Raw genomic sequence first — 27,811 nt, 5'->3', positions numbered from 1 at the left:
TCTCTGTAGTTATCTCTTTAATAAAGTGCATTTATGGCTGTAATTTTTAGATATTTGACATCACATGGGATCCATTTCAACAGAATCGTCTAGTAAGCTGTGGGGTCAAGCACATCAAGGTGAGATAACAAATCAAATCTGAAGAGTTTGTCATGCGTTTCTGAATAGCCAAAGCATACGAGAGATGTTTTATGTCTCTGCCAATCCATGAAAAAAGGCCAGCTGTTTCATCACAACATCAGAGAATGCAATGGACCATATTTTCCTTTGCATCTAAAAATTCTTAGGCTTTATTTTTATTGATAATAATAATAATAATTCATATGTTTATTTATTTGACATTCATTGTATTTGGAGTGATAATCAAATCCCAATCTGCCGTGTGGAAGATGTCGGTGTCCTGCCCTTCCCTACATCATCCACACAAGCCTTGTCCTGAAAATAAATGTGTTTCTTTGTTTTTGTTTTTGACAGTTCTGGTCGATGTGTGGCAATGCACTGACACCCAAGCGAGGCATATTTGGCAAGACGGGAGATCTTCAGACCATCCTGTGTGTGGCAGCAGCTAAAGACGACATCACCTACTCAGGTGCTCTGAATGGAGACATCTACGTATGGAAAGGGCTGAACCTCATACGCACCGTTCAAGGAGCACACGGGGTGAGTGGAGTACAACCCCAAGATTCTTGTCAGAATTCACAGCAGACATATGTTTAAAATGTTGTATAGTTCCCAAACAAATACACATTCAATATACATTATAGATTGAGTGGAGCTGTCAGTTTAGTCTTTTTTTTTTTTTTTTAAAGATAACTGCCCTTTTTACACTCCTCCAAAATTCAGTCTTAAACGTTTTTGGGATTGTCCTCGTTCTGCTGCACTTCACTTCTCAGATGAGCAGGTATTTTGGTGTATTTGATGTTTTTGAGTAGTGCCATCTTGGACATAGTGTTGAATGGCCTTTTCACAATGGGAGAATGCACAAAAACCTGTGAGACCTGTGGTCTTTTTTCAGATTGGGTGCAAAAGTGGAGTTTGACTTTCTCCTGTCTTTGACTGTCTACTTTCTTATGCTGGTGGATAACAACTGTTTCTTTAGGCCATCTGAGATGCACATGAGAAAGTAATGGGCATGGCAGCTGAGGTGTGTGTGTGTGTGTAGCTGCTTGTGTGAATCGTAGTCCTCTTTTGGTTTGAAGATTTTTATGACATTTTCCGTTACAAATAAGAAAATCCTGGCTATACCAATTTCACAGTGGATTTCACAGTTCAGTAGTTACAATTACACGCACCGTTCGGCTTTTTAAAGTCCAACACTAAATGTCTGATCTACAGCTCATTAAAATCTGACTCCTCTAACTAGCAGGAAGCAGCTTTACTGTGGCTTTGAACTTTTAAAAGCGCATTGTCAGATCCTGGAACATGTAATATGTGCAGTGTCTGCTCTCAGAGGGGAGATAATAATTGGAGGGAAAGAGCTTCATTTTCCATTTTGTTTTAGAAAAAAAATCTCTGATGAACAGAAAAACCCCAACACGACCTATTTTGGGATACTGACTGATATCTAATGTTCTTCATTGCACAATAGCGCTGGGGTATTTGTCTCCCATTCCCTGCCACATGTAATTTAACTAACGATGCTCAGTATGTGTTTAAAGCATTGGATCAGATCACAAGCAGAGACTGAATGAAGGCCTACATTTGGATGAAAGAATTTCTCTTATAGACCTTGTCTACATCAGAAAGCAAAGGGTTTGCAGTTAGAAGCTCCTCTTCTGTCCACGGTATGTGTTAGTCATTCACTAGCCCTCCATCAGGGAGCAGTTTGTAAGCAGTTCCAAAGAGAGCACAACTTTTTTTTTTTTTTTTTTACTGGATATTTTTGGGAAAATACGTTATTACACACCACTGTACCACCGCTTGCTGCCCTTATAATATCTAATCATCAGTGGTGCTATACTGGTCTATTTTAATTAATGAATAGGGCACAGGCATATTGCTACTGCCACTGTCAGTAATAGTAAAAATACAAAATACACCACACGTGTATAAAGTGAACCTGATTAAATGGCCGAGTGTAGAAATAAGGGAAGTATGCATCGTAAACGGTCAACTCTGTGCACTTCAGTGGGTTGAGTGGATGTATTAATTTGATATTGTGTATGTCTATTTTGTGTGGGTGATGTTTGGTACAGGCAGGGATCTTCAGCATGTACGCCTGTGAGGAGGGGTTCGCCACAGGAGGACGAGACGGCTGCATCCGCCTCTGGGACGTGGACTTCAAACCCATCACTAAAATTGACCTGCGGGAGACTGAGCAAGGCTACAAAGGTAGAAGAAAAACATTTACTGACATCAGCCATTCCTGTTTGGTACAAAATTCAGAAAACTAAAGCCCAGAGCATGAGAGACTGTTAGATCCGCCCACTTTCAGCCACAGAAAAACAGGTGGGAGGTGTAATTATTAGAAGTGTAAGGTTGCTGTTAATTTAAGTTTGTCTCATGTCTTGAATTAATTAATATTAGAATTATTATTTATTTATTTGCAATTTTATGTCTTTCGTGAGAATACAGGTCAGGGCAGTTTGTGATCGAGAGTAAGAGGGTTGTGTGTGTGTGAGAGAGAGTGTGTGAGTGAGAGTGTGTGTGTTGTCTTCAGGGGATATTATACATACATTTTCAGAACATAGCTTAATTTTACCATAACTATGATTAGCCTTACCCTAATCCTATCTTTAACTAACCTTAAGATGTGTTCTCACCTTAAATAGTAATGTTTAACTTCACTGGGCCATGTATTTTTTCCCCATAAGGAAAAGAAATCCCCAGAATGTGGGTGTGTTAACAGATTGATAAAAGCATGTACTCACACACTCACACCTGAGCTGGCCAGCAGCTTCAACACAGCAAAGCTGTCAGAAGGTGTGTCTCGTTGATGCTGGGTTTCTCACCAGGTCTGTTAGCTGTATAATTAACTTTAATTACATTGCCCTCCACTAATGAGTCTGCCTGTCATTAGCAAACACCTGTAGAGGAGGGTGTGTGGGGTTCTCTAATTTATTCTGTAATAACTGACTGAGGTGTGAGCGAGGGCAAGGCTGTCTTGGGAGAATGGAGCAGTAGGATATATTGAAATACATATTTTATTGTAAAGTGAAACCTCATAAAAGATTTATAATAAACATTCTTATACCTGTTCTTCCTTTTATGACCTGTGGTCCCAACTAGGACCTTAGAAACCATTTCATTGCTTATTGCGTCATAGTAAAGTATGCATTTATACTCCCTATTGGTTCAGTTACAGACAGACACATGTCACTTATTTATGGATGTAGCCAAATCCAATCTGAGCAAAATATTGGAACTGATTCACGAGGAATGTAAGGTGAATGTAGCTGAATGTGCTGTAGGCAGGTTTGCTTATATTATCTAAAAGCATGAATTTTATCAAACCAATGGCTTTGAGCGCTAAAAAAGTTGTGCTACGGCTTTGCACAACAAGGCAGGCAATGCCTAACGTGGTAGTTCCAGGCTAGAAATAAATTGTATCTACGTTTAATCCATTTACCATTTTGAGAAATGTTTCTGTAAGAAGATAGTGGTCTAGGGAGCCATCATCGTCAGCGATTATCCTCTAAAGGTCTCAGACTGATGAATGCCGATACCTAACCTTTCAGAAGAGAGTTGATTAATTAAAGAGCGTGTGGCATTTCCCACAGCCTCTTTGAACGCAGTGTGTGTGTGTGCTCTCCTCTGACTCTCAGCCTTCCATCCAACCCTTCTGGGTCACACTTGGAAGATACAGCCATTACCTTGGGGAATTGTAGAAATTTTTCAGTTTTTAATTGGAACCTGGTGGGAAAGCATTGGCTTTAAAGCTAGTGAACAAAACAACCGTTAAGTTATCCAGCTTCAAGATAAAAAAGGATACATACGTTTAAGAGAAATTAATACTGAAGACTACTACAAAGTATAATTTACATTTTGTCAGTTTTGATCGTATCCACCTTTGTCTGTTTTAAGGCATTCATTCATTTTCAGTATTCAGTATTTTCACTATATCCATTTCTCTAAGAAATCTACAGGGATCGTTTTCCACATCTCCAAATTTCAGTCCTGACGACTTGGTTGCATTCTTTGATGCTTATAGTATAAACTAGTCCCAAACACTTACAGAGATGGCAAGGTTTGGTTTCCAAAGTGGTCATATTTTAATTCAAAACACCAGCAATTTCTTTAAAAGGACACTAGTTGAGATTTGGGTTTTAGTGTAATTAATCTTTACAGCACGATGCTGAAGCAATGGGGAGGGGGAGGTAGTTTCCTACTTTACTTCACAGGTTACATAGTGCAGTTTCTGCAGTGCTGAGCGCATAGTAGGAACAACAGAGGCTTTGATTGGTTTATTACAGGTCAGTGATATATCACAGCAATTTTAAAGCTATTGGTAAAAATAGTACAGTGGTCCTTTAACTGTTTTGCAAATTGTCTTCTTTTTTGGCTATTTCCTTTTCTTAATGAAGCAGACATTTTCTTAGAAGGTCAAAGTTTTGGGTTCAGTTTATCTGATAGTGATAGTTTTGGTGCTCCACCAACAATTAGGTGGTGCAACTTAATTATGTTTACTGATGTTTTTGTGTAAGAGGAATACAGACAACCCCATGAAGTCAATTTGATTTATGGTCAAATAATGCACGTGTGAAGACTGGTCACTAACTTTTGCACAGTGCTGTCAATTCAAGTTTCACTTTAGAAATATCAAAAGCTTTTTGAGACCCGCTCCGCCTCCACACTGCTCTGTCTTTCTGTCGTTTTCCTGGGGGAGAGGAAGATCAATCACTGCAGTAATTATACAGTCCCTCACATTCACACAGGACCTGCTGGGTGTTTTCCATCACTCAGTTTCTATTTGGAAGGGCTAATTCTGCAGTTACACCACAGTTGGCTGGCATTATGTTGACTATGCCCACACTGGATTTGGTGCAAAACAGAAAATGGCACATTATGCTTTTCAGATTAATTAAAGCTTGAATATGCCAAGGTAATGTTTGTTCAGGCTGGCTGAGTGTGTAATAAGTAGGGGGGCTGATTTCTAAATGCATATGTGTGCTGTTTGCTGTTATCTGGTTGCCAGGTGCTCTCCCCAGAGAACTATTTGTATTGGGTATGCTGTGTGGCTAGTAGGCAGGTGCCGTTGTTGACTTGCATATGTAGTTTCTGGCTTGGATAGTCAGCTGTGGGTTTATTTGTTCATTCACTTCATCCAGAGCAAAGGGGATTAAAATATTGCTGCTGCTGCAATACAATTCGAAATGCAAATTAATTTAATTTAAGAGTTCAACTACAGAAATGCACCAGTTGTGAACATATTTTCAAATGAGTATGTACAGCTAGTATAATCAACATAGACAAACATCACATGAAATAGGTTCTGCTGGAGCAGTTGCACATGAGCCTATCCTGTAGAAAAAAAATCCAGCATGACTAACTTGAGCTTAGCTGGTTGATCAGCTTGAATCTTAACCAGCTTAGGGTATGTTTTCTCATTTAAGTTTGATGGTTTAGCTGGACTAAAAGCATGATCAACTTGACCGAGTTAGACAACCAGTATGACCAGCAAGACCACGGTGGTTGACCTACATGACCAGCGTAATCATTCTGATTGACCAGCATAATCCAGCATGACCAACAACATGAGCAGAACATGACTAAAATCAAATGCAACATACGCTATACTGGTCAAGAGATTGTTAACCAGCTAGCTTACCAGTATAGGGTATGTTTTGCCTAAATGACCAGCTTTCCAACCACCTTGACCATCAAAGACCAGCTCAAGACTAAAGCTAACAGCTAAAGCTGGTCTTATACTGGATTTTTCAGCAGGGTAATTTGACCCTGCCATATCCCAAGTGTGGGCTAAAGAGATATAAATCTCTTGGGAGTAGTGGAATTGCATTCTCTGGATTGATATCACATCAAAAATTATTAACATTAATGACCTTAGCATTGTCTAAATGTAGCATTTGATAATGTAAAAGGATGTCACCCTCTTACAATGAAATATTAGCAACACTAGCATTGCTAAACATGCTAACTAACATGCAGATGGTGATGTTTACACGCATGTAGTGTGTTGTGTCCATGGTAATGTAGGAAAGTTAACAGCCCACAGGCAATGGAGGACCAGTGCAGAGGGTGGTGGTCCTGTTTTCATCTCTGTGACCTGCTTGTGTATGTGTGTGTAAGTGTATGTATGTGTGTGTGTGTGTGTGTGTGTTTGGGTTAGTGCCTCTCCAAATGAAAGCTGCCCCCTTCTCTGTCACACTCACTTGGAGCAATTTGCTCAAATAAATTGAAACTGGCTGCCACCCATTGCGCTCTATCCGTGAAGTGCTGTGGCGTTTACAGATGGATTGAGTGGTGGTCTTCATTCTAAACCTCAAAACAAGTGTGAATTTGAAATTTGTAGTAGCTGTGGTTGTGCAAAATGATATATATATATATTAAGTTTAAATGTTTTGATTTTTATTAAATACATAGATGCAAAAAAAAGCATTTTCTTGTTGTTGTTTTTTTTCTTATTTGGTTGTTGAAATACAGTCAAGAACCAGCTTTAATTTATTTTACTTCCGGTCTGAATAGTCATGAAATACAAGTTAGTCAGTTGTTCTGTAGCCACCTTTTTTCAGTTTATTTATTTATTTATTTATTTATTTTAACAGAACAGAGCTTAGCCCAGAAATTGCATTTTCTGCTCATTATCCAAGACCAGACACATTCAGTGATGTTGCAATATGGGCTCTGGGAAAGACAACACACTGATCTGAGAACATTAACAAATTCTTGTTCAAAAGTTTGCTTTGCATGTTTTAGCCTTTTTTTTATTATTATTATTTCTCTATTTCCTTTTTTCTGTACCAGCTTCCCAACAGTTAATTGACAGATTCTCTCTCTCTCTCTCTCTCTCTCTCTCTCTCTCTCTCTCTCTCTCTCAGGGCTGTCTATCCGTAGTGTGTGCTGGCGAGCTGACCGCATTCTGGCAGGGACGCAGGACAGTGAGATTTTTGAGGTGATGGTACGTGACAGGGATAAGCCGCTGCTCATCATGCAGGGCCACAGTGAGGGTGAACTCTGGGCCTTGGGCATCCACCCCAAGAAACCGCTGGCAGTGACGGGCAGTGATGACCGCTCTGTACGGTCAGTAGCTCCAGCTGTAGCGCTGTCTTTTGCCTATTGTGTCCTCTCTCTCATATGTACCAGCAAGTTATCTTTTTTAGTTAGAATTTGTGATTTTATTATCAACCTATTTATATATATATATATATATAATATGATATTATATACCTATAATATGAACAGTATCTTGAAAGTAACTTGACACACATGAAATTGTAGTTTGCATTGAATGTAAACATTTAATCAGTAGTGTAGTAGAAAGCAGCCATGTTTATTTTCTGTTTCTTTCCTGTTGAATGCTCTCTCTTTCTTAAATCTCACCCAGTGGACAGCTGTGGTCACATGGATTCCCTTAGTAATGAGCCTGTATGTCAATTAAATCCTAAAGACACGCTCTTAAATAATAGTGGCCCAGTGCCACTTAAACTCCAGACATGGATAAGAATAAATTAAAGTGTGCCCTGGCTTAGAGCTCTACAATTAATCTCACACGATACTGCAACAGAAATATAATCCCCGTATGAGTGGAGAATGACCAAAGACTCACTACAGGCAACCAGTCCCACTATATGATCGGTAATGGCCCTTGATTCTATGCTAAGGAAACCAGTGTCACTAATAGAGGAATATTAAACAATAATTACTACAGCAACCATCATTATGGATAGATATAATGAATCTATGCCTAATATCTAAGGAAACCTTTATCAGTATTTGGGAGATTCACTACCCAATGATTCACTACTAAGTAGTGAAACTAATGATGCTATAGGAACAAGGAATCACTAACCATTTACTGCAGAAGTGACCACAGTCACAACATAATTAGGAAAGAATTATCATTTGTTTTGAGTCCATCAGTGATCCTAAATGGCCATGGACTGGGGTGACGCATGTCATTCTATGTCTGGATAATGTCCAAAGACTTACTACTAAGGAACACAGTGTTGCTGTATAACAGACAAAAATGAACTAACAAACAACCAAACTATTAACCAACTACTAACAATCAAAAACGTAGACCTCTCCCATTTACGATTAATGAATAATTTTAGTGATGAAAGGTTTTAAGAAGTGTGTCATGGGAGTATAAAGTAAATCTGACCTCTGTGACACTCTGACTATATTTCCAGGCTGTGGAGTCTTGCTGATCATGCTCTAATAGCCCGCTGCAATATGGAGGAGGCTGTGCGAAGTGTGGCTTTCAGCAGTGACGGCTCTCAGCTGGCTCTGGGTATGAAGGATGGCTCCTTCACTGTACTTCGTGTCAGGTAAAGTACACACCTAATGTTCAGAATAGCTCTTTAGAAAAGCAGGTTTCAGTGGCTGCTACTTTAAATGATAGAGCGCCACACACAGGTTAAAGTGAGCAGCAGTGATAAGCAAGGCACAGAGGAACTCTCATTTTGGTCGTTTTTGCTTTGTTCTCTTATTTTTCCATCTTTGTTTTTGTTTAGTTCGCTCATTTCTTAGCACCCAATTTTTTTTAAACTGATTAAAATAAAGATAAAAACTTTAAAGCAAGTCCAGCACTTTGAGTGGGGGTTGGTACGGATCTAATGAGTATTACATCAGAAGTTTAATAAAATTTGAAAAGCTCATTGGCGCACTTGGTTTCTGACTTTGGTCGCCAATAAAAACTGAGACATTTTTTTTGTTTTGTGTTTGGAGGCTCTTTATATATCATTATATATTCCGTGCCCAAACACGGAAAAAGTGAAATTTACGAACTACATCCCCTTTATAAATGCATTTAAGTATTAAATTAAGTATTATAAAATGGTTCTAATTTGTAACTTAATCCAAATGATTACTGTATTAAAGTAACAATCCAATTAATTTCTGTTACTTTTGGATGATGTTTTCGTTTTTACTCATTTACCAGATAAAGTATTTGATAAATAGAGTTACTATGTTGGCTTATGGTTTTAGTTCATTGTTTTTTCATTCATTGCCCGTAACCCCTTATCCAGTTCAGGGTGGCGGTGGGTCCGGAGCCTACCCGGAATCACTGGGCGCAATGCAGGAACACACCCTGGAGTCCTTCACAGGGCAACACACACACATTTACACCTATGGACACTTTTGAGTTGCCAGACCTTCTGCCAATGACCCTGGGAGGAAACCGGAGCACCCGGAGGAAACCCACACTGACACAGGAAGAACACACCAAACTCACAGTCATCTGGAGCGGGACTTGAACTCACAACCTCTAGGTCCCTGGAGCTGTGTGACTGCGACACTACCAGCTGCGCCACCGTTCCGCCCCCAGTTTTAGTTGATTACTGAAAAACTAGAACAAGCCGTAGTCCTTAATCCTGAATGAGATTTAGGTTTGTCTATCAAGTTATTCATATATAAACTGAACCTTGACTATCAAGCAAGCAATGAAACATGAGCTATGGGGAACTGCGATCCTTGGACTGCTGGAGCTCAATCCGATTCATTTTGGGATGGGGAGTGGTGTTTCTCACGGCTTGTGGAGTGGTAATTATCCAACATCAGTACATGACTTTTTTAATGTTCCAATACTTAAAGTCTTTCTAAAAGAGTAGAGGCTGTTACTGGAACAACGTGGGATAACTACCTCTGAATACTCTTAATTTCAGGTCAAATATTTCATGTGGGGCAAACTTTGCTTATGATATCAAAGCATGGATGTGGATTGAAAGTGTGAATTGTTTTAGATATAAATAATGTTCTATTGCATTGAGATCTGACTGTCATTGAAATGAATGACATGTCAGTGAGTATGGGCAGCCCCATGAAAGAGCATGTCTGCTCAAGGGCATACTTTGAATACAGTCTCACACATACACACACACATATACACACACACACACACCAGACCCAATGTTTGCTGAGTGCTTTGTGCTATTAACAGTGACTGACGAGTGCATTCATGGCTTCAGATATAAAAGTCAGGCTAATTTGCTTTAGCCGTGGAGCCGAAGCCCCCCTGTGTATCCCCCTCAAGCCGCTGTAAATGGATCTTTAGTGCAGATGATCGATACGTTTTGAAGTGGCTAATCCCCACTATGCACTTTGAAGTGCTCTGGTCGCATTTGTACTTTGTCTATTAAGAAAAAAAAAAACAACACATGGGCTTTTCCTCCTAGGGGAAGCTGACTATTTTTTCCCAGCTTCCTGTTTGGACTCCAGTGCTGGTCCTTGAGGAATTTTATTTATTATTTTAATTGTTTTCTGGAAAATGGCTAGCAATGGCAATGGACAGCATAATCCTTTTGGAATTGCTTTCGTGATTAATTATCCCAGTATATTTTTCGTTAAATCATCAGAATCATGGGCTTACTGGAGAAAGCCGTGGGACTCATGACTCTTGCCACGTTCTTGGCAACAAAGTGGCTGACTCTGTCATGTATAATGGCAATTATGTTTTTGTATGTCCAAGGATAACTGTAACTGTGAACCTGAGAGTTGTGTGCAAGTACACATATTAATTAATTAGTTCATTCATTGACCTTGGGTCTGACGCACCAGTCCATCGCAGGGTATCACACACTCATTGCGACACTTACACACTCACACCTTTAGGTAATTTCATATAGCTAATTGATTTATCGATGTGTGTTTTTCGTCTTTGGGAGGAGACTGGTGGAAACCCACACATACACAGGGAGTGCACACACCGAATTCCTACCTGAGCTGACCTTGAAGTTATTTAAAAAATTCAGTCTCAATCCAGCATGAACAAAATAACAGGAGAACACGCGTCCCTCATTAATCCAGAGAAGCAGGCCTTATTTGAGACGGTGGTAATGGTCATTAAGTGAGTGAATGATCCATCACATAAGAAGTAATCAAGTGTCAGCTGCTGGAATTGCTTTTCTGTGAAACAAGCAGCCTAATGAGACGCTGGCCATTCAATTCAATCACTTCAGAAAGAGGTTGTGGTGGGGGGGGGGGGGGTGTATTTTCAGCAGTGTGTTCAGTCTTTAGAAGGATGAATGAACGTCCTCCAGCTGGAGCTGCTTGAACTGTGTTAAGCAGGTGGTTCAGACCACAGCTTTGACTTCACTGCTGCTGACTTCTCTCTTGCAAACCTTTAAAGAGCCCATGTCCTCCATATCTTATGTTTTCATGAAGTCCACCTTGAAAATCTGTGGGTATAGACCCTTTAAAAAGTTTGGCTTTATAAATGGAAAGAACAGTGGTATACAGGTAGTTTATCTGACCTACAGATTCCACACATTAAAAAAAAGCACATGTAGAAATACAAGAGCCAATTTAGAGCACTAATTCATGCTGTCCATGGCCAGGATTCCAAAAAGCACAATTTTCCCCACTCTCTATAGGTGGATAAAAGGCTTCTCCCTCAGCACCCATCAATCAGTGTGATGTCAGCCAATTAAACTCACTACTTCTCCCCCAGTTGCACTATGCTACCAGGCTGGGAGGGTGCTAGCCACCACATCTGTCCAGCCTGCTGCTAACACCATGCCACTGCACTAGACACTTACTACAGTTAATCAACTGATTCTGTCCTCTCCTCAGAGATATGACCGAAATGGTGCACATCAAGGACAGGAAGGAAGTGATCCATGAGCTGAAGTTTTCACCGGACGGGGCTTACCTGGCTGTTGGCTCCAATGATGGTCTGGTGGATATTTACGCTGTGGCTCAGCGCTATAAAAAGGTCGGCGAATGCAGCAGATCTGCTAGCTTTATTACACACCTGGACTGGTCCGTCGACAGCAAGTTCCTGCAGACCAATGATGGTGCGGGGGAGCGTCTGTTTTATCGAATGCCAAGTGAGTTCGGCCATGATGTTTCTGTTTATGTTGTTGCTGTAGAGTCATGGAGTAATTATTTACCACATTTTGCCTAGGCCTTATTTGTAGCAGTGAAATTTATCAAGGAACAATGTACAATACAAAGCTCTTTTTGTCCATTATGGCCAATCCACATGCCAGGAAGGCCTCACACACTGCTTCCAAGCTGGGAAGCTAAAGGCTAGTGCTTCCTCCAAGTCATGTGCCACTGCAGCTTTTCAAACTATGGCTAATTCATTGTCGTTTGGCAGTTCAACATGATTGGAGGAGAACATTTACTGCCAGTTATGTCAAATACAATATTTTACAAAGGGTCCATTATTCTTTATTGTACTTTTAGCCACTGATTGCTGGGGGATTGACCAGGATCTAACTCAGAAGCTGCATGTTTTTTTTTGCAGGATGTTACATATTCATTGCATCATTTTAAAGCAAGCCAGCTCCTGACAGAAATTCCTGCCTGGGTTTTTATTTTAGAGGTTTAGAAATGCTCATAAATGTATAATTGTGTGTAACCTTTTGTTTTGGAAAATGCATTCTCCATAGAAAATGGAAAATTATCTTATTGAAGCATGACACCTAGTTAATGACCAACATTCATTATTATTTTGCCAAAATATCACTATTTGAGAAGTAAATAATTACAAATAAGTATTCTGATATCTGGATGGCACCAATTTACTATAACAGCCTGTAACATTATATATTCACTTTCTTTATTCATCTCCTCGGTACACAAAAGGCTTGGTACTATTAGCGCAGCTTAGCTGTTGGCAGAAGGGACCTTCCAGGCCCTGTAACCAGAGGCTAATGTTGTTCTTAACCTTGCTCTGTTCGTTTCTGTAGTGTTGTTTTACAGTATTTCTTACACAAAGTCAAGCCAGAGATCTTTGACAGCTTCATTCATTTCAGATGACAAGCATTAAAATTGTAGAGTCTGCTTGGGTTAAAGCCTCGAGTAGAAGCTCTTGACACACAGCCACAGGCCCAGAGCTAGCTTCAGGTGTATGAACACTGAGCACAGGAAATGCATGCTGTGGTAATTGAAACATAGTGGTGTTGCTTTTATTTGGAGGAAATATTTGACTGTGGTTTTAAATATTGGCTCGTACCAGGATTGCTTGCTGGTTCTAAATAAATGTTAGTGTTATTTATACACTTTCTGACATGAATTCTGAAGACAAAAAAAAAAAAACACTGTCACAAAACCTAGTAAATTTGCATGTTTTCACCTGTTCAGCAGTTTAGACCTGCCCATAAACACTGAAGTTATGTGGAGCATTTTAGCCTGGTCCCCTTTTTGAATGAGGCTCAATTCTGTCTTAAGAGCAATGGAAGCTGACATAAGGGCACAGTCAAACTAATAACTGTAATATTTTGATGTATTTATTTATAAAATGAGTATCTTGTTCTTTATGGTTGATTTAATACTGATACTAAAGGGTGGTCTCTGACTTTTGCACACTAACCCTGGTTTTGCTTGGTATGTCTTTGTTAAAGCTGGGAAGCACCTATCAACTAAAGAGGAGATCAAAGGTGTCCACTGGGCCTCCTGGACTTGTGTGATTGGGCCAGAAGTGAGTGGGATCTGGCCTAAGTACACCAACATCAGTGAAATCAACTCTCTCGATGCCAACTACAGCAGTGCTGTCCTAGTCACTGGAGACAACTTCGGCCTGGTCAAGTTATTCCGCTTCCCGTGTCTGAAAAAAGGTCCTCTATTCTTTTGTCTGTAATTCTGTAATAATATGTTAAAGGAAAACTAGGCAGTATTTACCTTAATATTACAATTTCAAAATCATTGTGATGCTCCACTGACCTGTGATAGGGAGAATACAGTCTCTGTTGAGAATACAGCCTCTGTTGTTGGTACGCCAAGCTCCGCGCTACAGAAATTGCGTAATTTTTGGTGGAGGGTAGGAAAAATGTAATTTTTGGAGGAGGGTTGGAAACCAAAAAAGTGAAATACACTCTGCAACTCTAGGGAGGGGATGGGGTTCCAGAAGCAAAAATACCAAATCTTACCTAATGTACCTTTAAATGAAGTTATTTATTCTGCAATCACTTATAAACACAGGTCTGTTCTGTGCTTTGTTGGTTTGTATTAGGAGCAAAATTCAAGAAGTATGTTGGCCATTCTGCTCATGTGACCAATGTGCGGTGGTCCCATGACATTCAGTGGGTGTTGACTACAGGAGGGGCGGACCATTCATTGTTCCAGTGGAGGTTTCTGCCTGAGGGCATCATGAATGGTGTTATTGAGCCTATGTTTCAAGGTATGTGGTGGACTGTTGGGGCTTTTTAGAAGTAAATTCATATGAAAACACATGCTCAACGTTTTAAAACATTGATGACCACAATGCTGCAGTCATGACCACAAAGTGTACGTGGGTGATGTGTGGGTGAAGGGATGGGAGGATGAGTGAACGTGTGTTGAATAGTTGAGTGATGCTTGAATAAGTGGCCGTGTGAATGGATTCATGTACTCACTCAGGTGTGTCCAAACTATTGACTGAGTCTGATCTCTTCCCCCGCCCATTCCGTAGATGGGTATGCAGATTCTAACAGCGAGGAGTCTGACTCAGAGCTGTCTGATGTGCCAGAGCTGGACTCTGACATCGAGCAGGAGACGCAGATCAACTATGACCGTCAGGTCAGCTTCAGCTAACTCGCAAAATCCTATGACTGAATATTGTGCCCTGGGGTCAGATTACACACATTTAAAAAAATAAAATATTAATGTAGAATTACAAGAACCAATTTAGAACACTAATTCATGCTGTCCATGGCCAGGACTCCAAAAAGCACAATTTTCCCCACTCTCTATAGGCTTTTCTCTCAGCACTCATCAATCAGTGTGATGTCAGCCAATTAACCTCACTAGTTCTCCCCCAGTTGCACTATGCTACCAGGCTGGGAGGGTGCTAGCCACCACATCTGTCCAGCCTGCTGCTAACACCATGCCACTGGACCGCTCTGTACACTTTTAGGTGAACACATCTGTTATGTTGGTTAGCATCCTGCTGAGTTAATAGAATACCTCCAGCTGATTTAGTTTAAATCAGCTCAGATGCACTTCTTATATAAGGTTAAAAAGGACGACTGAGTGTGTCCTGGAAGAAAGATGAGGTGGTAAGAAGATAAGAGACGTCTGAGCCGAGATATTGTGTAGGCTATGTATAAATCTAGGTACCCTGTTTTTCTTTAAGCCATTTTCTTTCTTCCCAGCATCTGTCAACCACCTTATCTCTGCCCACAGCTGTGTGTGTGTGTGTGTGTGCTTTCTCAGTGCCAATGGGACCTTGGTGCCTGTTTTGGCTCGATATGAGCTAGCAGCCTCCTCATGACTGATCAATGAGGAGCCCGTTTAAAAGTTTAAACACTTACGACTCCTCTAACACTTTAGCTCAGGCCTCGTGTAACACTTTCCACCCAAGCGCCTGCTTACCATTCACATTGGGCGCTGAATGGAGCCGGCTGATTGGCTTTGAGTGCTTTATTATCTACGCTGTGAAACTTTAGTACAACTTTCATTAAACTAATTGCGTGCTATATAATTTGACAAAACACAGCCACAGTCGCACTCAGCTCATTTGCAATACAACATAGAAAGGAGTGGTATGTTGGAGATTTACAAAGCTCAGCATACAGTCTGAGGCAGGTATCTCATGGCTTGTTTGTTGTGTGTGTTAATATTAATACTGTAGACTCTCAGGGGAAAGGTATTTAACCGCACCTGAGTGGTACCCCTCACTCCCTCAGTGACGTGCACCATGGAAATATATCACACAGCCATTGGGAATCCTTACTGTGCTCAGTAAATCCTGTCTTTATCTTAGCCCAGCAACTTTGTGAGCACCAGATATGGTTAATTTAAATTGTTGATGTTGTATGATTGTGTTGTTATTTATTAGTATCCTTGCACTTAAATACTGAGTATGCAGTGCACAAACACATCATACAACCATTATACATTCGGGATGCTAGTCTGAGCAGAGCATAGGTCAGTTAGGTAACCTATGGGGGAGAACCAGACACTATTTGGTGAGCACCAGATACTATTAGGCGAGCACTACAAACAGGAACTTCTTCCCAGGAAGTTCCATGGGAGGCATTATCCACTTCACTGCACCATAACACTGTTATAAACTACATCTTGACAACATTCTAGGTCTAAGGGGTCATCTGGGGGTTCTGATGATATCCAAGACCCCCAGTTAACTCTTTGTACTTTGTTATCCACAGAATTACTTTTTAACTGAAAGCAGATAAATGATTAACTTTTAACTTTTAGTGTAGCTTTAATTGTCCTGTTTTTTTTAATTAATATTCCCTTTTAGGTCTATAAGGAGGACCTCCCCCAGCTGAAGCAGCAGAGCAGAGAGAAGACGCAGCAGGTGGGCTCACTGAAGCGGCAGCAGGCTCCAGACTCCGGCCTCCGTCTGCAGTTTGTTCACGGGTATCGTGTTCCCATCCATTTCCCCAAATCGCACTCAGCCAGCATTAATTACACTATAATCACCTATTGTTGCTGAAGATGGCAATTATCATGTTCATTCTCCACTGCAGCATCTGTTTATAATGATATAGTCTCAAAGTTGTTTATGGAGAAGGCAGTGCCCCTTTCTAAGTCTTGCTCTGAGCACACCTGATATGTATTTAGCTTTATCAGTGTGATAATGTGTGTATGAATCTATAACAAAACTATTAGGGTGTAGTTTACAATATTAAATGTTTCTCTTATTGTTTCACTTTCAGCTTTTCCCATAAGGGCAGCAACGTACTTACTGTTTGTCCATGCTTTTGTGTACACATCGGGCTGCATCAGGCATGTAATCGTTCACACACTTGCCTGTGTGCTATGCCTTGTTGATGCTGCTGAGTTCCTTCCTGTTTGTGTGTACTTCACATTGCGTAGGTCTAGCGTTCATTTCTAAGTATGTGTACCACCAATGCACCAAACAGATACAGGATGTGCATATGTGAGCAGGTAGTTCACAGCAAGTGTATCTTTAGCCTAAGAGGTCACCACGTCAGACCCCCTGCCCACCTGGCTGATGATCTGCACACTAGGGGTGGGTGATATGGCCCTAAAATAGTATCACGATATTTCAGGGTTTTTTGGCGATAACGATATTATTGACGATATTCTTAAACACTGAAAAATACTTGTATCAAATTCAAAAATGGACAATTGCAACAAAATCAATGTTATATCAACAGTAATTATGGCTTTTTCATTTCTAACATAATACCTTGGATTATTGTGCATCTGATATTTTATAACCAAACCACTCCACTTTTTCGGAGCAAATTCTTCCACCTCAGAGCCACTTTCCATCGTACTTCACTGTGGCTAAATGACTTGTGTAAAGAAGGTATGCCGTATTATGGGTACCTGCATGACGTCATTACGTAAACAAGTCTGCATATCACTTGTATCACGATATTGATTTTGTTTATTGTTTTAAACATTGACAATATTATTGCGAACAATACGATATGGCACAGCCCTACTGCACACCCATCTTGGTACAGTTTCTATACTCATGTTTCAGCTTATGACTGGCACCAGGAGCAGACAAATGCAACCAAATTAACTCTACACAGGCAAGGCTTGAACACAAACATCTAAAGCCTCAGGACTATGCATTTTTTTTATCTGAACATTAATATCCCAATCAAATCAGATATTAAGCATAACAGCACCACAAAGTAGAAAATATAAGGTATTAGTGCTCACAAGTAGTGTAGTTGTATAAGTGTTGGCCAAATCCAAATTCCTGGTGATGCCACAGCCATCGAAGGAAGGAGTCCAACCACAAGTAATGGTCTTGCTGTTCTAACTCTCTGTGGAGGCAGGAGAATCCTATCTTATCATTTGGAGGCATATTCAGCATCTCACAATCAATAATCTCAAACATTTTCAATGATGCTGAGGTCTCCCAGCATCTCTTTGTTAGCTGTTGAGTGGTATTTGACAACAGGCTGCACTGGGGCTTGGTAAATCTATGTTTTTCCTCTGTTCTTTAGTTGGAGACGTTGCCTAGCCCTCAGTTTACTGAACATTATTTTCTTTCAGTGTCAAGTCTTTTCTAAAGCACTGACAAGTGGTGTGTGTGTGATGCTGTGCTCTCAGCTTGTGCATGATTAAAATTGCTGCAAACAGCCAGATTGGCCAACAGCCTGTAATGGGATCTGTTTGTAGAAGGGAATGGAAGCTTAATTCTGTGTTTTGAGGCTTGTGCTCTGTTTGTTGTGGTGCCTTCTTGAGTTGAATGCACAACTAACTGCTCAAACAGCAAGCTTTTTTCTGTTATTCTTCTAAAAAGACTCATTTGGCCTGGTGCCCTGTTCAGGGTGTGTTTCCTTCCTTGTGCTGTCATTTCTCTACAAAACAACTGAGGTGTGGGCAGAGTACTGGCACAGGTTTGGCTGCCATTGCGTCATCCATGTGGAGGCTGCACATTGGTGCTGGAGTTGACTCCTTAATGTCCAAACGAATGTACCCCACTATGAAAAATCTAGAAAAACGCAATCTAATTGTAACTATGATAAAAGCAGCAGTTGCTACTATATTTTTTCCCACGGCTCAAAAACATAAGTTGATTGATTGTGCCAAAGTGAGACAGGTGTGAGTGTGAGATGTGTCTTCCTGCTGCATTCACTGTGAGCCTGAATTAAATAAAGTGTTTACAGAAGATAGATAAAATAGATAAGACTTTATTGAACTTGGAAGACATCATAGAGGATGAATGCAGAAGATGAATGAATGATTTGCAGATATTGTCTTGATCATTAATTCTCTTGTATAATCACAAATGATGTAAAATTGGCCAGGATTAAGAGCTGTTTGTATATAATGAGTGTCAAGAATATAATTGGGTACCACCCTGTGTATGCTTTCTGTAAAAAAAAAGATTAAAGGAATACTTCGTAAGAAATGGCTTTTTTGTCTCCAGTGCTCCCCCTACTTGTTGCTGAGTGTAATTTGTTTACAGTACTGTTGAGAAAACAAGTCTCTCTCACACACAAACACACTTTTCTCACTCACTTCTCTTTCTCATAAAATACACTGGACCATGCCATTACAACCAGAAAATGTAGCTGTTTTAACTACAGAGCAACCGACAGAAAAGAATTTATTACAAAAATCGATCTCCAATGCTAGAAAGTGAGCTAATTCAGCTAATGTTAGTAGGCTCTACCACTGGCCCTTGTTCATCAGTAGTTCATAATAACCTGATTTTAACCCTTTGTTGTTAACAACTCTGCTGAAAAAAAACAGCCTAGCTAGTTCCAGCTGGTAAAGCTGGTCGACCAGCTTAGATCTTGACCAGCATAGGGTAGGTTTTTGTTTGAGTTTGATGGTTTAACTTGTCTACAAGCATGATCAACCTGAACAACCAGCAAGACCTAGCTTGACCAGGCTGGTTGACCAGCATGACCAGCAAGACCAGGCTGGTTGACCAGCAAGACCAGGCTGGTTGACCAGCAAGACCAGGCTGGTTGACCAGCAAGACCAGGCTGGTTGACCAGCAAGACCAGGCTGGTTGACCAGCAAGACCAGGCTGGTTGACCAGCAAGACCAGGCTGGTTGACCAGCATGACCAGTAAGACCAGGCTGGTTGACCAGCAAGACCAGTAAGACCAGGCTGGTTGACCAGCGTGACCAGTAAGACCAGGCTGGTTGACCAGCGTGACCAGTAAGACCAGGCTGGTTGACCAGTAAGACCAGGCTGGTTGACCAGCATGACCAGTAAGACCAGGCTGGTTGACCAGCGTGACCAGTAAGACCAGGCTGGTTGACCAGCGTGACCAGTAAGACCAGGCTGGTTGACCAGCGTGACCAGTAAGACCAGGCTGGTTGACCAGTAAGACCAGGCTGGTTGACCAGCATGACAAACCCCAATCTTGTTGACCAGCAAGACAAACATCACCAAAGTGATTGACCACTGAACATGTCTAAAAAAAGCTATGCTGGTCAAGAGCTGGTTAACAAGTTAGTTTACCAGCATAGGGTATGTTTTCACCTGATGACCAGCTTTTCAACCAACTTGTCCATCAAAGACCAGCTTAGACCATCCAAAACCAGCTACCAGCAAAAGCTGGTCTTGAACTGGATTTTTCAGCAGGGAAAGCTTAGGTTCCACTGAAAAGTAGTTTAACTCTGGCCATTGTAACCACGCAGCAACCAGATAACAGAACCTATTACCAGAATCAATGTTTAATGCCAAAAGGTGAGATAATTTGGCTAAAGTTGTGAAATAATGAAATTGTTACTTATTCAAAAATTACGTTATGAAATTGTTACTCATTCAAAAACAATTATTACTAGTAATAAATGCAGTTTGAGAGCTCTACAACTCAATTACTCAACTCAAAACCCATTTACACCGGCTAGCGCCCCTCTTGATGCCATTTGGTGCTTTCCTTAAACCACATTTCAATATAAGAGTCACTCATGGTGTGTCTAAAATTATTAAGCGGGTATAGTATCTTGCACTGGGTATGTTTTTTTTAATACTTTTTTGTTTGTTTGCTATAATTTCGTGTGTGTGTGTGTGTGTGTGCATGTGCTCTTGCAGGTATAGAGGATATGACTGCAGGAATAATCTGTTCTACACTCAGGCGGGAGAGGTGGTGTATCACGTGGCAGCAGTTGGTATAGTTTATAACAGACAGCAGCATACACAGCGCTTCTATCTGGGCCATGATGATGACATCCTTAGTCTGACTGTCCACCCACTGAAAGACTATGCTGCCTCAGGACAGGTACTCACCACTAACCTTCCAGCACTCAACAGCTATCAGTGCCCTCTGAGCAAAAAAGCTATGTACACTGTATGGCCACAAATATGTGAACACCCAGTTCAGGTGTTTTAGACATAAGCCCTACTCCAGGTGACTGCCTTTGAGGAGTTTGGTGTGTTCTCCATGTGTCTGCATGGGTTTCCTCCGGGTGCTCTGGTTTCCTCCCACAGTCTAAAAACGCATGTTGGTACGTGGATTGGTGACTCAAAAGTACCCATATGTGTGAATTAATGTTTTAGACATAGCTATTGCTAACAGATGTATAAGATTATTCATGAACCCATACTTTGTACTGAAAAGCTCAGTAACTTTAAACTTGACCCCTGCACCATGCAACAATCCATGATATTTGACATTAATCCATTAATTACTAATAAAATTAACTTCTATTTTTGTGTAGGTTGGCCGGGATCCAGCCGTTCATGTGTGGGACATTCAGAGCCTGAAGTGCCTCTCTCTCCTCAAAGGACATCACCACAGAGGAGTGTGTGCCCTAGACTTTTCTGGTAAGGCCTCTACATTTTGGGGAAAATAAAAATAATTCGGGGGCCTTGATTTGTGTACATTCAATTACATTCATTTTAGACAGAACTATTGACTAAGCTTCAGCTTCATCACATCAACCATAATTTGTTGTCTCATTGTTTCTGCAGCTGATGGGAAAAGTCTGGTCTCGGTGGGAGTTGATGATGATCACACGATTGTTGTGTTGGACTGGAAGAAAGGAGAGAAGTTAGCTACAGCCAGGTAACAGTACACAACACAATGATTGACATATAAACATCTATATCTTTGTACTTTAGACATTACCTCTGATTTGTTCTTTCTTTTTTTTTGTCTCAGAGGACACAAGGACAAGCTGTTTGTAGTTAAATGCAGTCCTTTACTAATGGATAAACTCGTGACAGTGGGCATTAAACACATCAAATTCTGGCAACTAGCAGGTACAGCCTCTTCTCTCTCTCTCTCTCTCACTGAAAGATCTAGAAACACCTCTTCAGCTCATCCTTAGGTTATTGGCTGCTACTCCATCATTCTTGTGAAACTCTAGAAAATCTCATAGGTGTTCAGTGCTTTTGTACAAGCTTTATGTGTTGTGTGTGTTATAAAGGTGCTCTTTAAACTAGTCTAGTTCATTAGATGTAATACACTATTACTCTTTTCTGAAGGCGGAGGTCTTACGTTTAAGCGAGGAGTCTTTGGGAACCTGGGGAAGCCTGAGACCATGATGTCCGTGTGTTATGGTCACACTGATGACCTGGTGTTCTCAGGCGCAGCCACTGGAGACATTTATATCTGGAAAGACCCTGTGCTTCTGAAGACCATCAAAGCTCATGATGGACCTGTGTTTGCCATGTTCTCCTTGGATAAGGTAAACAGGTCCCACCTCCTGGAACACAACTGATAGATTAGTTCAGTTTGTTTAATGTTGGAAGGTTTCAGCCAACCCTGTTGCTTTTTGTTTTTAATTTGACTATACTTGTATCGTTCATCATGGTCAATTATTAAATGCTGTAGCTGCTTTGGTTTAAGGAGTTTAAATTTCCCATGCCATGATCACTGTTCTGGGCGGCACGGTGGCACAGCAGGCAGGGACCTGGAAGTTGTGGGTTTAAGTCCCAAAACACATGTTAGGTGGATTGACGACTCGGGTGTCCATAGGTGTGAGTGTGTGTCGCCCTGTGAAGGACTGGCGCCCCCTCCTGGTTGTGTTCCTGCCTTGTGCCCAATGATTGCAGGTAGGCTCTGGACCCACCGCGACCCTGAACTGGATAAGCGCTTACAGATAATGAATGAATGAATGATCACTGTTCTATACCAGTCAGATTTTCATAAACAATGCTTTACTGACAGATTTTAGTTTTCAATCCACACACTTCTTAAACTTAAATGAAGAGCAAAATTGCAGTCTTAAGTACTACAACTATTGTAACTCTAGAGGGAGAGTTTCCTATAATTCTTTATGGTTTTAGATTCTGCTTATTAACTCAGTGAGAGTTCTCTTTTAAAAAAAAAAAATCAAGGGCACAAAGTGTCTTTGTTGCTAAGCACTGAATAGCGCCCCTTATGGAGTGAGTAAATGAGGTACAAACCATTTCCATGAGGTGCTTTGCATCTAAAATAACGGGTGTGGTTTTTGTTTACACTTTTCTCTGTTTGATTTCATCTGATGTCTTTCAAAGCCTTTTAAATGTCCTTCCTAAGTCTGTAGGCAGTCTGGTGCTGTGCAGGGTTTTAGTGGCTGTCTCTTCTCCAGGGCTTTGTAACTGGAGGAAAGGATGGAGTGGTGGAGCTGTGGGACGACACGTTTGAGAGATGTCTTAAAACCTATGCCATCAAGAGATCCACACTCTCCCCAGGATCCAAAGGTTATTGATCTTTTTAACAATCCACACTCGACTAAGAGTATCAAGAGTCCGGTCCTTTCTCACTGCTTTCCAATTATGGTGCGTTAGCGTGCCATTGTTAGCGTATCTTAAGCAGGGTGGTAGATGATAGGATAATCTATGCCATGACGTTGAAAAAGCTTTTAAACTTTTTTTTTTTTAATTAATATTAAAAAGTATACCTTTCTAAGAAATCCAGCATCTATCAGAAACTGGATTCTGAGGTGTGTACCATCTTTGTTTCTTTCTATTTTTGGATTTAGACAAAACCCTTTTGTCTAAATTTTTTTGGTCTAAAATAAAAAAAAAAGTTGTAATGACAGCAAATAATGTTCCTACATTACAACTTACTCAAATAAAACGCAACTGTTTCCTGCTCACACACATTATCTTTTCCAACCGGATGGATGGATATATATTCATTTGTCTTGTTTGCACAGGGCTGCTCCTGGAGGATAACCCTTTTGTCTAAATTTTTTTGGTCTAAAATAATTATTAAAGCTCCAGAGACAAAGGTGTGACCCAAATCACAAAACAGCACACAGCAAAACAGAAAGATATTAAAGTGAAAATGACTGGAATGTAACTATGTAAGAAGTAAACTCCTTTACTCATAATTTACTACTATTTCATATTATATTAAGAGTTTTCCCTGTTATTCAGCGCTGCCCTCTATTGCCCCAAAGTTGTAATGACAGCAAATAATGTTCCTACATTACAACTTACTCAAATAAAACGCAACTGTTTCCTGCTCACACACATTATCTTTTCCAACCGGATGGATGGATATATATTCATTTGTCTTGTTTGCACAGGGCTGCTCCTGGAGGATAACCCTTCCATTCGGGCCATTACTTTGGGCCATGGCCACATCCTGGTGGGAACTAAAAATGGAGAGATCCTGGAAATAGACAAGAGTGGACCAATTACTCTGCTGGTTCAGGTAGTATCCAAGTACTTTCTTGGATTTTATTTATTTATTTTTATAGTTCCCTGTAATGTTTAACTCCAAATATTTTGCCTTGATCCCTTCCCTCCATGTGTTTATTCCTATGTCTTAAAACTGTGTAAAAAAAACAAAAAAAAAAACAGACTTGACCATAACTGTGTTTGTGTGTGTGTGTGTGTGTAGGGTCATATGGAAGGTGAGGTCTGGGGTCTTGCCACCCATCCCTTGCTGCCTGTGTGTGCCACTGTGAGTGATGACAAAACCCTGCGCATCTGGGAAACCTCTACAAACCACCGCATGCTGGCCGTCCGTAAACTTAAGAAAGGTGTCAGCTGAAAATAGAATTTTTTTGTTGTTATTTTAAGTTTGTAAATGTAGTAACTCACAGCAGGTAGAACCTGGAGGTTGTGGGTTCGAGTCCCGCTCGGGGTGACTGTCTGTGAGGAGTTTGATGTGTTCTCCCTTTGTCTGTGTGGGTTTCCTCCGGGTGACTGTCTGTGAGGAGTTGGTGTGTTCTCCCTGTGTCCGTGTGGGTTTCCTCCGGGTGACTGTCTGTGAGGAGTTGGTGTGTTCTCCCTGTGTCCGTGTGGGTTTCCTCCGGATGCTCCATTTCCTCCCACAGTCCAAAAACACACGTTGGTAGGTGGATTGGCGACTCAAAAGTGTCCGTAGGTGTGTGTGTGTGTCACCCTGTGAAGGACTGGCGCCCTCTCCAGGGTGTGTTAAAGACAATGAATGAATGAATGAAAAGTTTGTGTGTTTTCAAAATGAATTTCCTTTGCTTTCCATCATGGAGAGAACATGCTAACACACTGTCTCTCTGGATTTGTTGAATATCATGAGATTTAGATCAAAGAAGGTATAACATGAAGCCTACAACATGTGTATAACATTTCTTTTGCTTTAATGTCAGTGACAATCAGAATTAAAGTGCACACCCCTGACTGTGCTTGTATCTGCTTGCTGTGTTTGTTTTTTATTTTATTTTATTTTTTTTTAAATCAGGAGGAAGATGCTGTGCCTTCTCCCCGGATGGGAAAGCCTTAGCTGTGGGCCTGAATGATGGCAGTTTTCTGGTAGTGAATGCGGACACGCTGGAGGACATGGTGTCTTTCCATCACAGAAAAGAGCTCATCTCTGATATCAAATTCTCCAGAGGTGAGGTCCTCAGCCTCATTTTACTTAAGAATGGACACGTACAGCTGTGTGACCAGATTTTCATATTTGTTGGCAGCCTTTAATGTACGCAACCTTTAATGTTTGTGAATGTGTGTCCATGTTCAGATGCTGGTAAATATCTCGCTGTGGCATCTCATGATCACTTTGTGGATATTTACAACGTACTGACCAGTAAGAGAGTGGGTATTTGCAAAGGAGCAACCAGCTACATCACCCACGTAGATTGGGACACCTGCGGTGAGTGACTTACAAAACAGAAGCTTGGTAGTCTCTTATATTTATATCATCATTGTCCAATTAAAAACCTGTATCTCCTAAAATTGTTATAAACCTTCTAATCTTACAGTAGAAGTGAATGTAAAAATACTTTATAACAAGGAATTCTGGAGCGTTTCTATTGGTTCATTCATCATCAAACTTTCACACAATGTGTTGGACAGCTGCTGTGTTAAAATGAAGTAGTAAACTTAAAATAGACAAAAACTGGAGATACATGTTATAATTGGACAGAGAATATATATTATATTATATAATATTATTAATATATGTTATAAACTATTCAAAAATATTAATAGTTTATAATGTGTAATATAATAAATATCAGATACATATTCACAGGTGTTTCTGACTGTAATTCCACTTCGAGAACAACTCAACACTTAGGATGTGTAGCTGAAGCTAATACTGAGAATAGGAAACAAATATCGGAATATATTTTCTTACTGAAAATACATGACTGAATATATTTTCCTAACAATGGAAAGTCAGTTTAAAATGCTGGTGATATAAGACTAGGCTTAATTCTTGTCTGTGAAACAAATCTTTAAATAATCCCATTTGTTTTTCAGGTAAACTGCTGCAAGTTAATTCTGGTGCCAAAGAACACTTATTTTTCGAGGCCCCAAGAGGAAAGAGACAGACAATTCGACCTTCTGAGGTAACCATTTACGCCTGTTTGTTGTCGTGTGAATTGTTTGGATTGCTACCTGCTACACGGGTTAACACTTGTTCTGACTGTGAGGATTTATTATTACTACAGTGTTATGATTTTACTTTGCTGTCACTTCAGATAGAGAAGATAGAGTGGGCCACCTGGACATGCGTCCTGGGCCCTTGCTGTGAAGGAATCTGGCTGCTTCACAGTGGCATCACTGACATCAATGCTACATCGCTGACCAGCGACAGGAAGCTGCTGGCCACAGGAGATGAGTTCGGATTTCTAAAACTCTTCAGCTTCCCTGCCAAAGTGAGAAAATGCCCACACACACTTTTAACTAATATCTAACGTATGAGCAGCCTTCAAATCTATATAACTTTTGATAGAGTTTGAAAATCATGTAAAGTTTTGTAAAAAGAATAACATCGCAGCACTTGCAATTTGCAAATGGCATTTTTCTTTAATAAAATATTACTAAAATAAGTAGTCCTATGGCCTTTAAAAGGGCTTGTTTATTAGTTATTTGTTTATGTTCATTATGCAGAACCTAATTTTGCAAAAAATGAATGCAATTACTCTAAAAATATATATTTATTTAGACATACAGTATTTCTTTTACAATTCACTGATAACATTTTCATTCTGTAAAAGCCGCATATATGTTCAGTTGTGAGGGGATTTTAAAAAATTGTATTATAAAATTGCTTGTGTTTTGTGTGCAGGGTCAATACAGCAGATTTAAGCGGTATGTGGGTCACAGTGCTCAGGTCACTAACGTGCGCTGGGCTCAGGATGATGTGACTCTGCTGACTGTGGGTGGAGCAGACACTGCGCTGATGATCTGGACTCTAGACTCCTCGGCCAGTCAGGAGAGTCGACCCGTAGACAGTGAAGAGTCTGAGGAGGACACAGAGGAGGATGGAGGTTTACAGCTTCTGAAGCTCATACTTGCAGTACATCCTGGTTTCTCTACTAAAGTAGAATCCTTTCTGATTGGCTGTTTTGGGTTTTTCTTTTGTTTGTGCAGGTTATGACAGTGATGTTGCTCGAGAGAAGATCATTGACTACACCACGAAAATCTGTGCAGTCAGCATTCGTGATATGACCGGCACCAAACCTCACCAACAGCAAAAAGAGGCATCTGCTGAAGAGAGGTACACCTCCATTTCATATTTTTCTTTTATTTCTATCAAGGCACCTACCCACCCGACACTCCTACTGAAATGAAGTGTATTTAAAGGGCAGTTTGCCCCCGACTTGCTGCTGTGACAGCTTCTGGGAAGGTTTAACACCAGATATTGGAACGTTGGAGTAAGGATTTGACTGCATTCAAATTCATGGGAATTAGTGAGGTCAGCTTCAAAGATGAGTGATTAGTTCTCATTTCAAAGGTTTTGGCAGGAACTCCATCACTCCATTGAACACATTTCCACAGCTTTAGATGATGCTTGACATTGGACATGGTTATTTTATGTTCATGTTCAGCTGCTCCAGATCATCCTATTGTATTGTTCAGTGTTTTTCTCTGCAATTATACCTACGAGCTCTGTTGCACATTAAAGCAATAGAAATCACT

The 27,811-nt window shown here is 40.5% G+C and overlaps 1 protein-coding gene across 2 annotated transcripts in view; it reads left to right on the top strand.

Annotated features, from left to right (window-relative positions):
* Positions 1–27,811, top strand: part of LOC136685127 (echinoderm microtubule-associated protein-like 6) — a 73,338-nt gene that overhangs the window by 25,836 nt on the left and 19,691 nt on the right. For both annotated transcript variants that reach the window (XM_066659301.1, XM_066659302.1), the window contains exons 5-28: positions 51–119; positions 475–660; positions 2,196–2,331; positions 6,996–7,197; positions 8,310–8,447; positions 11,692–11,948; positions 13,470–13,682; positions 14,078–14,245; positions 14,516–14,622; positions 16,310–16,428; positions 20,558–20,744; positions 21,184–21,289; positions 21,437–21,530; positions 21,627–21,727; positions 21,953–22,155; positions 23,041–23,152; positions 23,986–24,113; positions 24,303–24,444; positions 25,125–25,277; positions 25,404–25,535; positions 26,147–26,235; positions 26,368–26,544; positions 26,958–27,159; positions 27,263–27,389. In XM_066659301.1, the coding sequence (XP_066515398.1) occupies positions 51–119; positions 475–660; positions 2,196–2,331; positions 6,996–7,197; positions 8,310–8,447; positions 11,692–11,948; positions 13,470–13,682; positions 14,078–14,245; positions 14,516–14,622; positions 16,310–16,428; positions 20,558–20,744; positions 21,184–21,289; positions 21,437–21,530; positions 21,627–21,727; positions 21,953–22,155; positions 23,041–23,152; positions 23,986–24,113; positions 24,303–24,444; positions 25,125–25,277; positions 25,404–25,535; positions 26,147–26,235; positions 26,368–26,544; positions 26,958–27,159; positions 27,263–27,389 (3,548 nt within the window). The remainder of the gene's footprint in view (positions 1–50; positions 120–474; positions 661–2,195; positions 2,332–6,995; positions 7,198–8,309; positions 8,448–11,691; positions 11,949–13,469; positions 13,683–14,077; positions 14,246–14,515; positions 14,623–16,309; positions 16,429–20,557; positions 20,745–21,183; positions 21,290–21,436; positions 21,531–21,626; positions 21,728–21,952; positions 22,156–23,040; positions 23,153–23,985; positions 24,114–24,302; positions 24,445–25,124; positions 25,278–25,403; positions 25,536–26,146; positions 26,236–26,367; positions 26,545–26,957; positions 27,160–27,262; positions 27,390–27,811) is intronic.

Source organism: Hoplias malabaricus, chromosome 2 (assembly GCF_029633855.1).
Source record: "Hoplias malabaricus isolate fHopMal1 chromosome 2, fHopMal1.hap1, whole genome shotgun sequence".
NCBI classification, from domain to species: Eukaryota; Metazoa; Chordata; class Actinopteri; order Characiformes; family Erythrinidae; genus Hoplias; species Hoplias malabaricus.
This window is presented reverse-complemented; position numbering and strand designations above follow the sequence as displayed.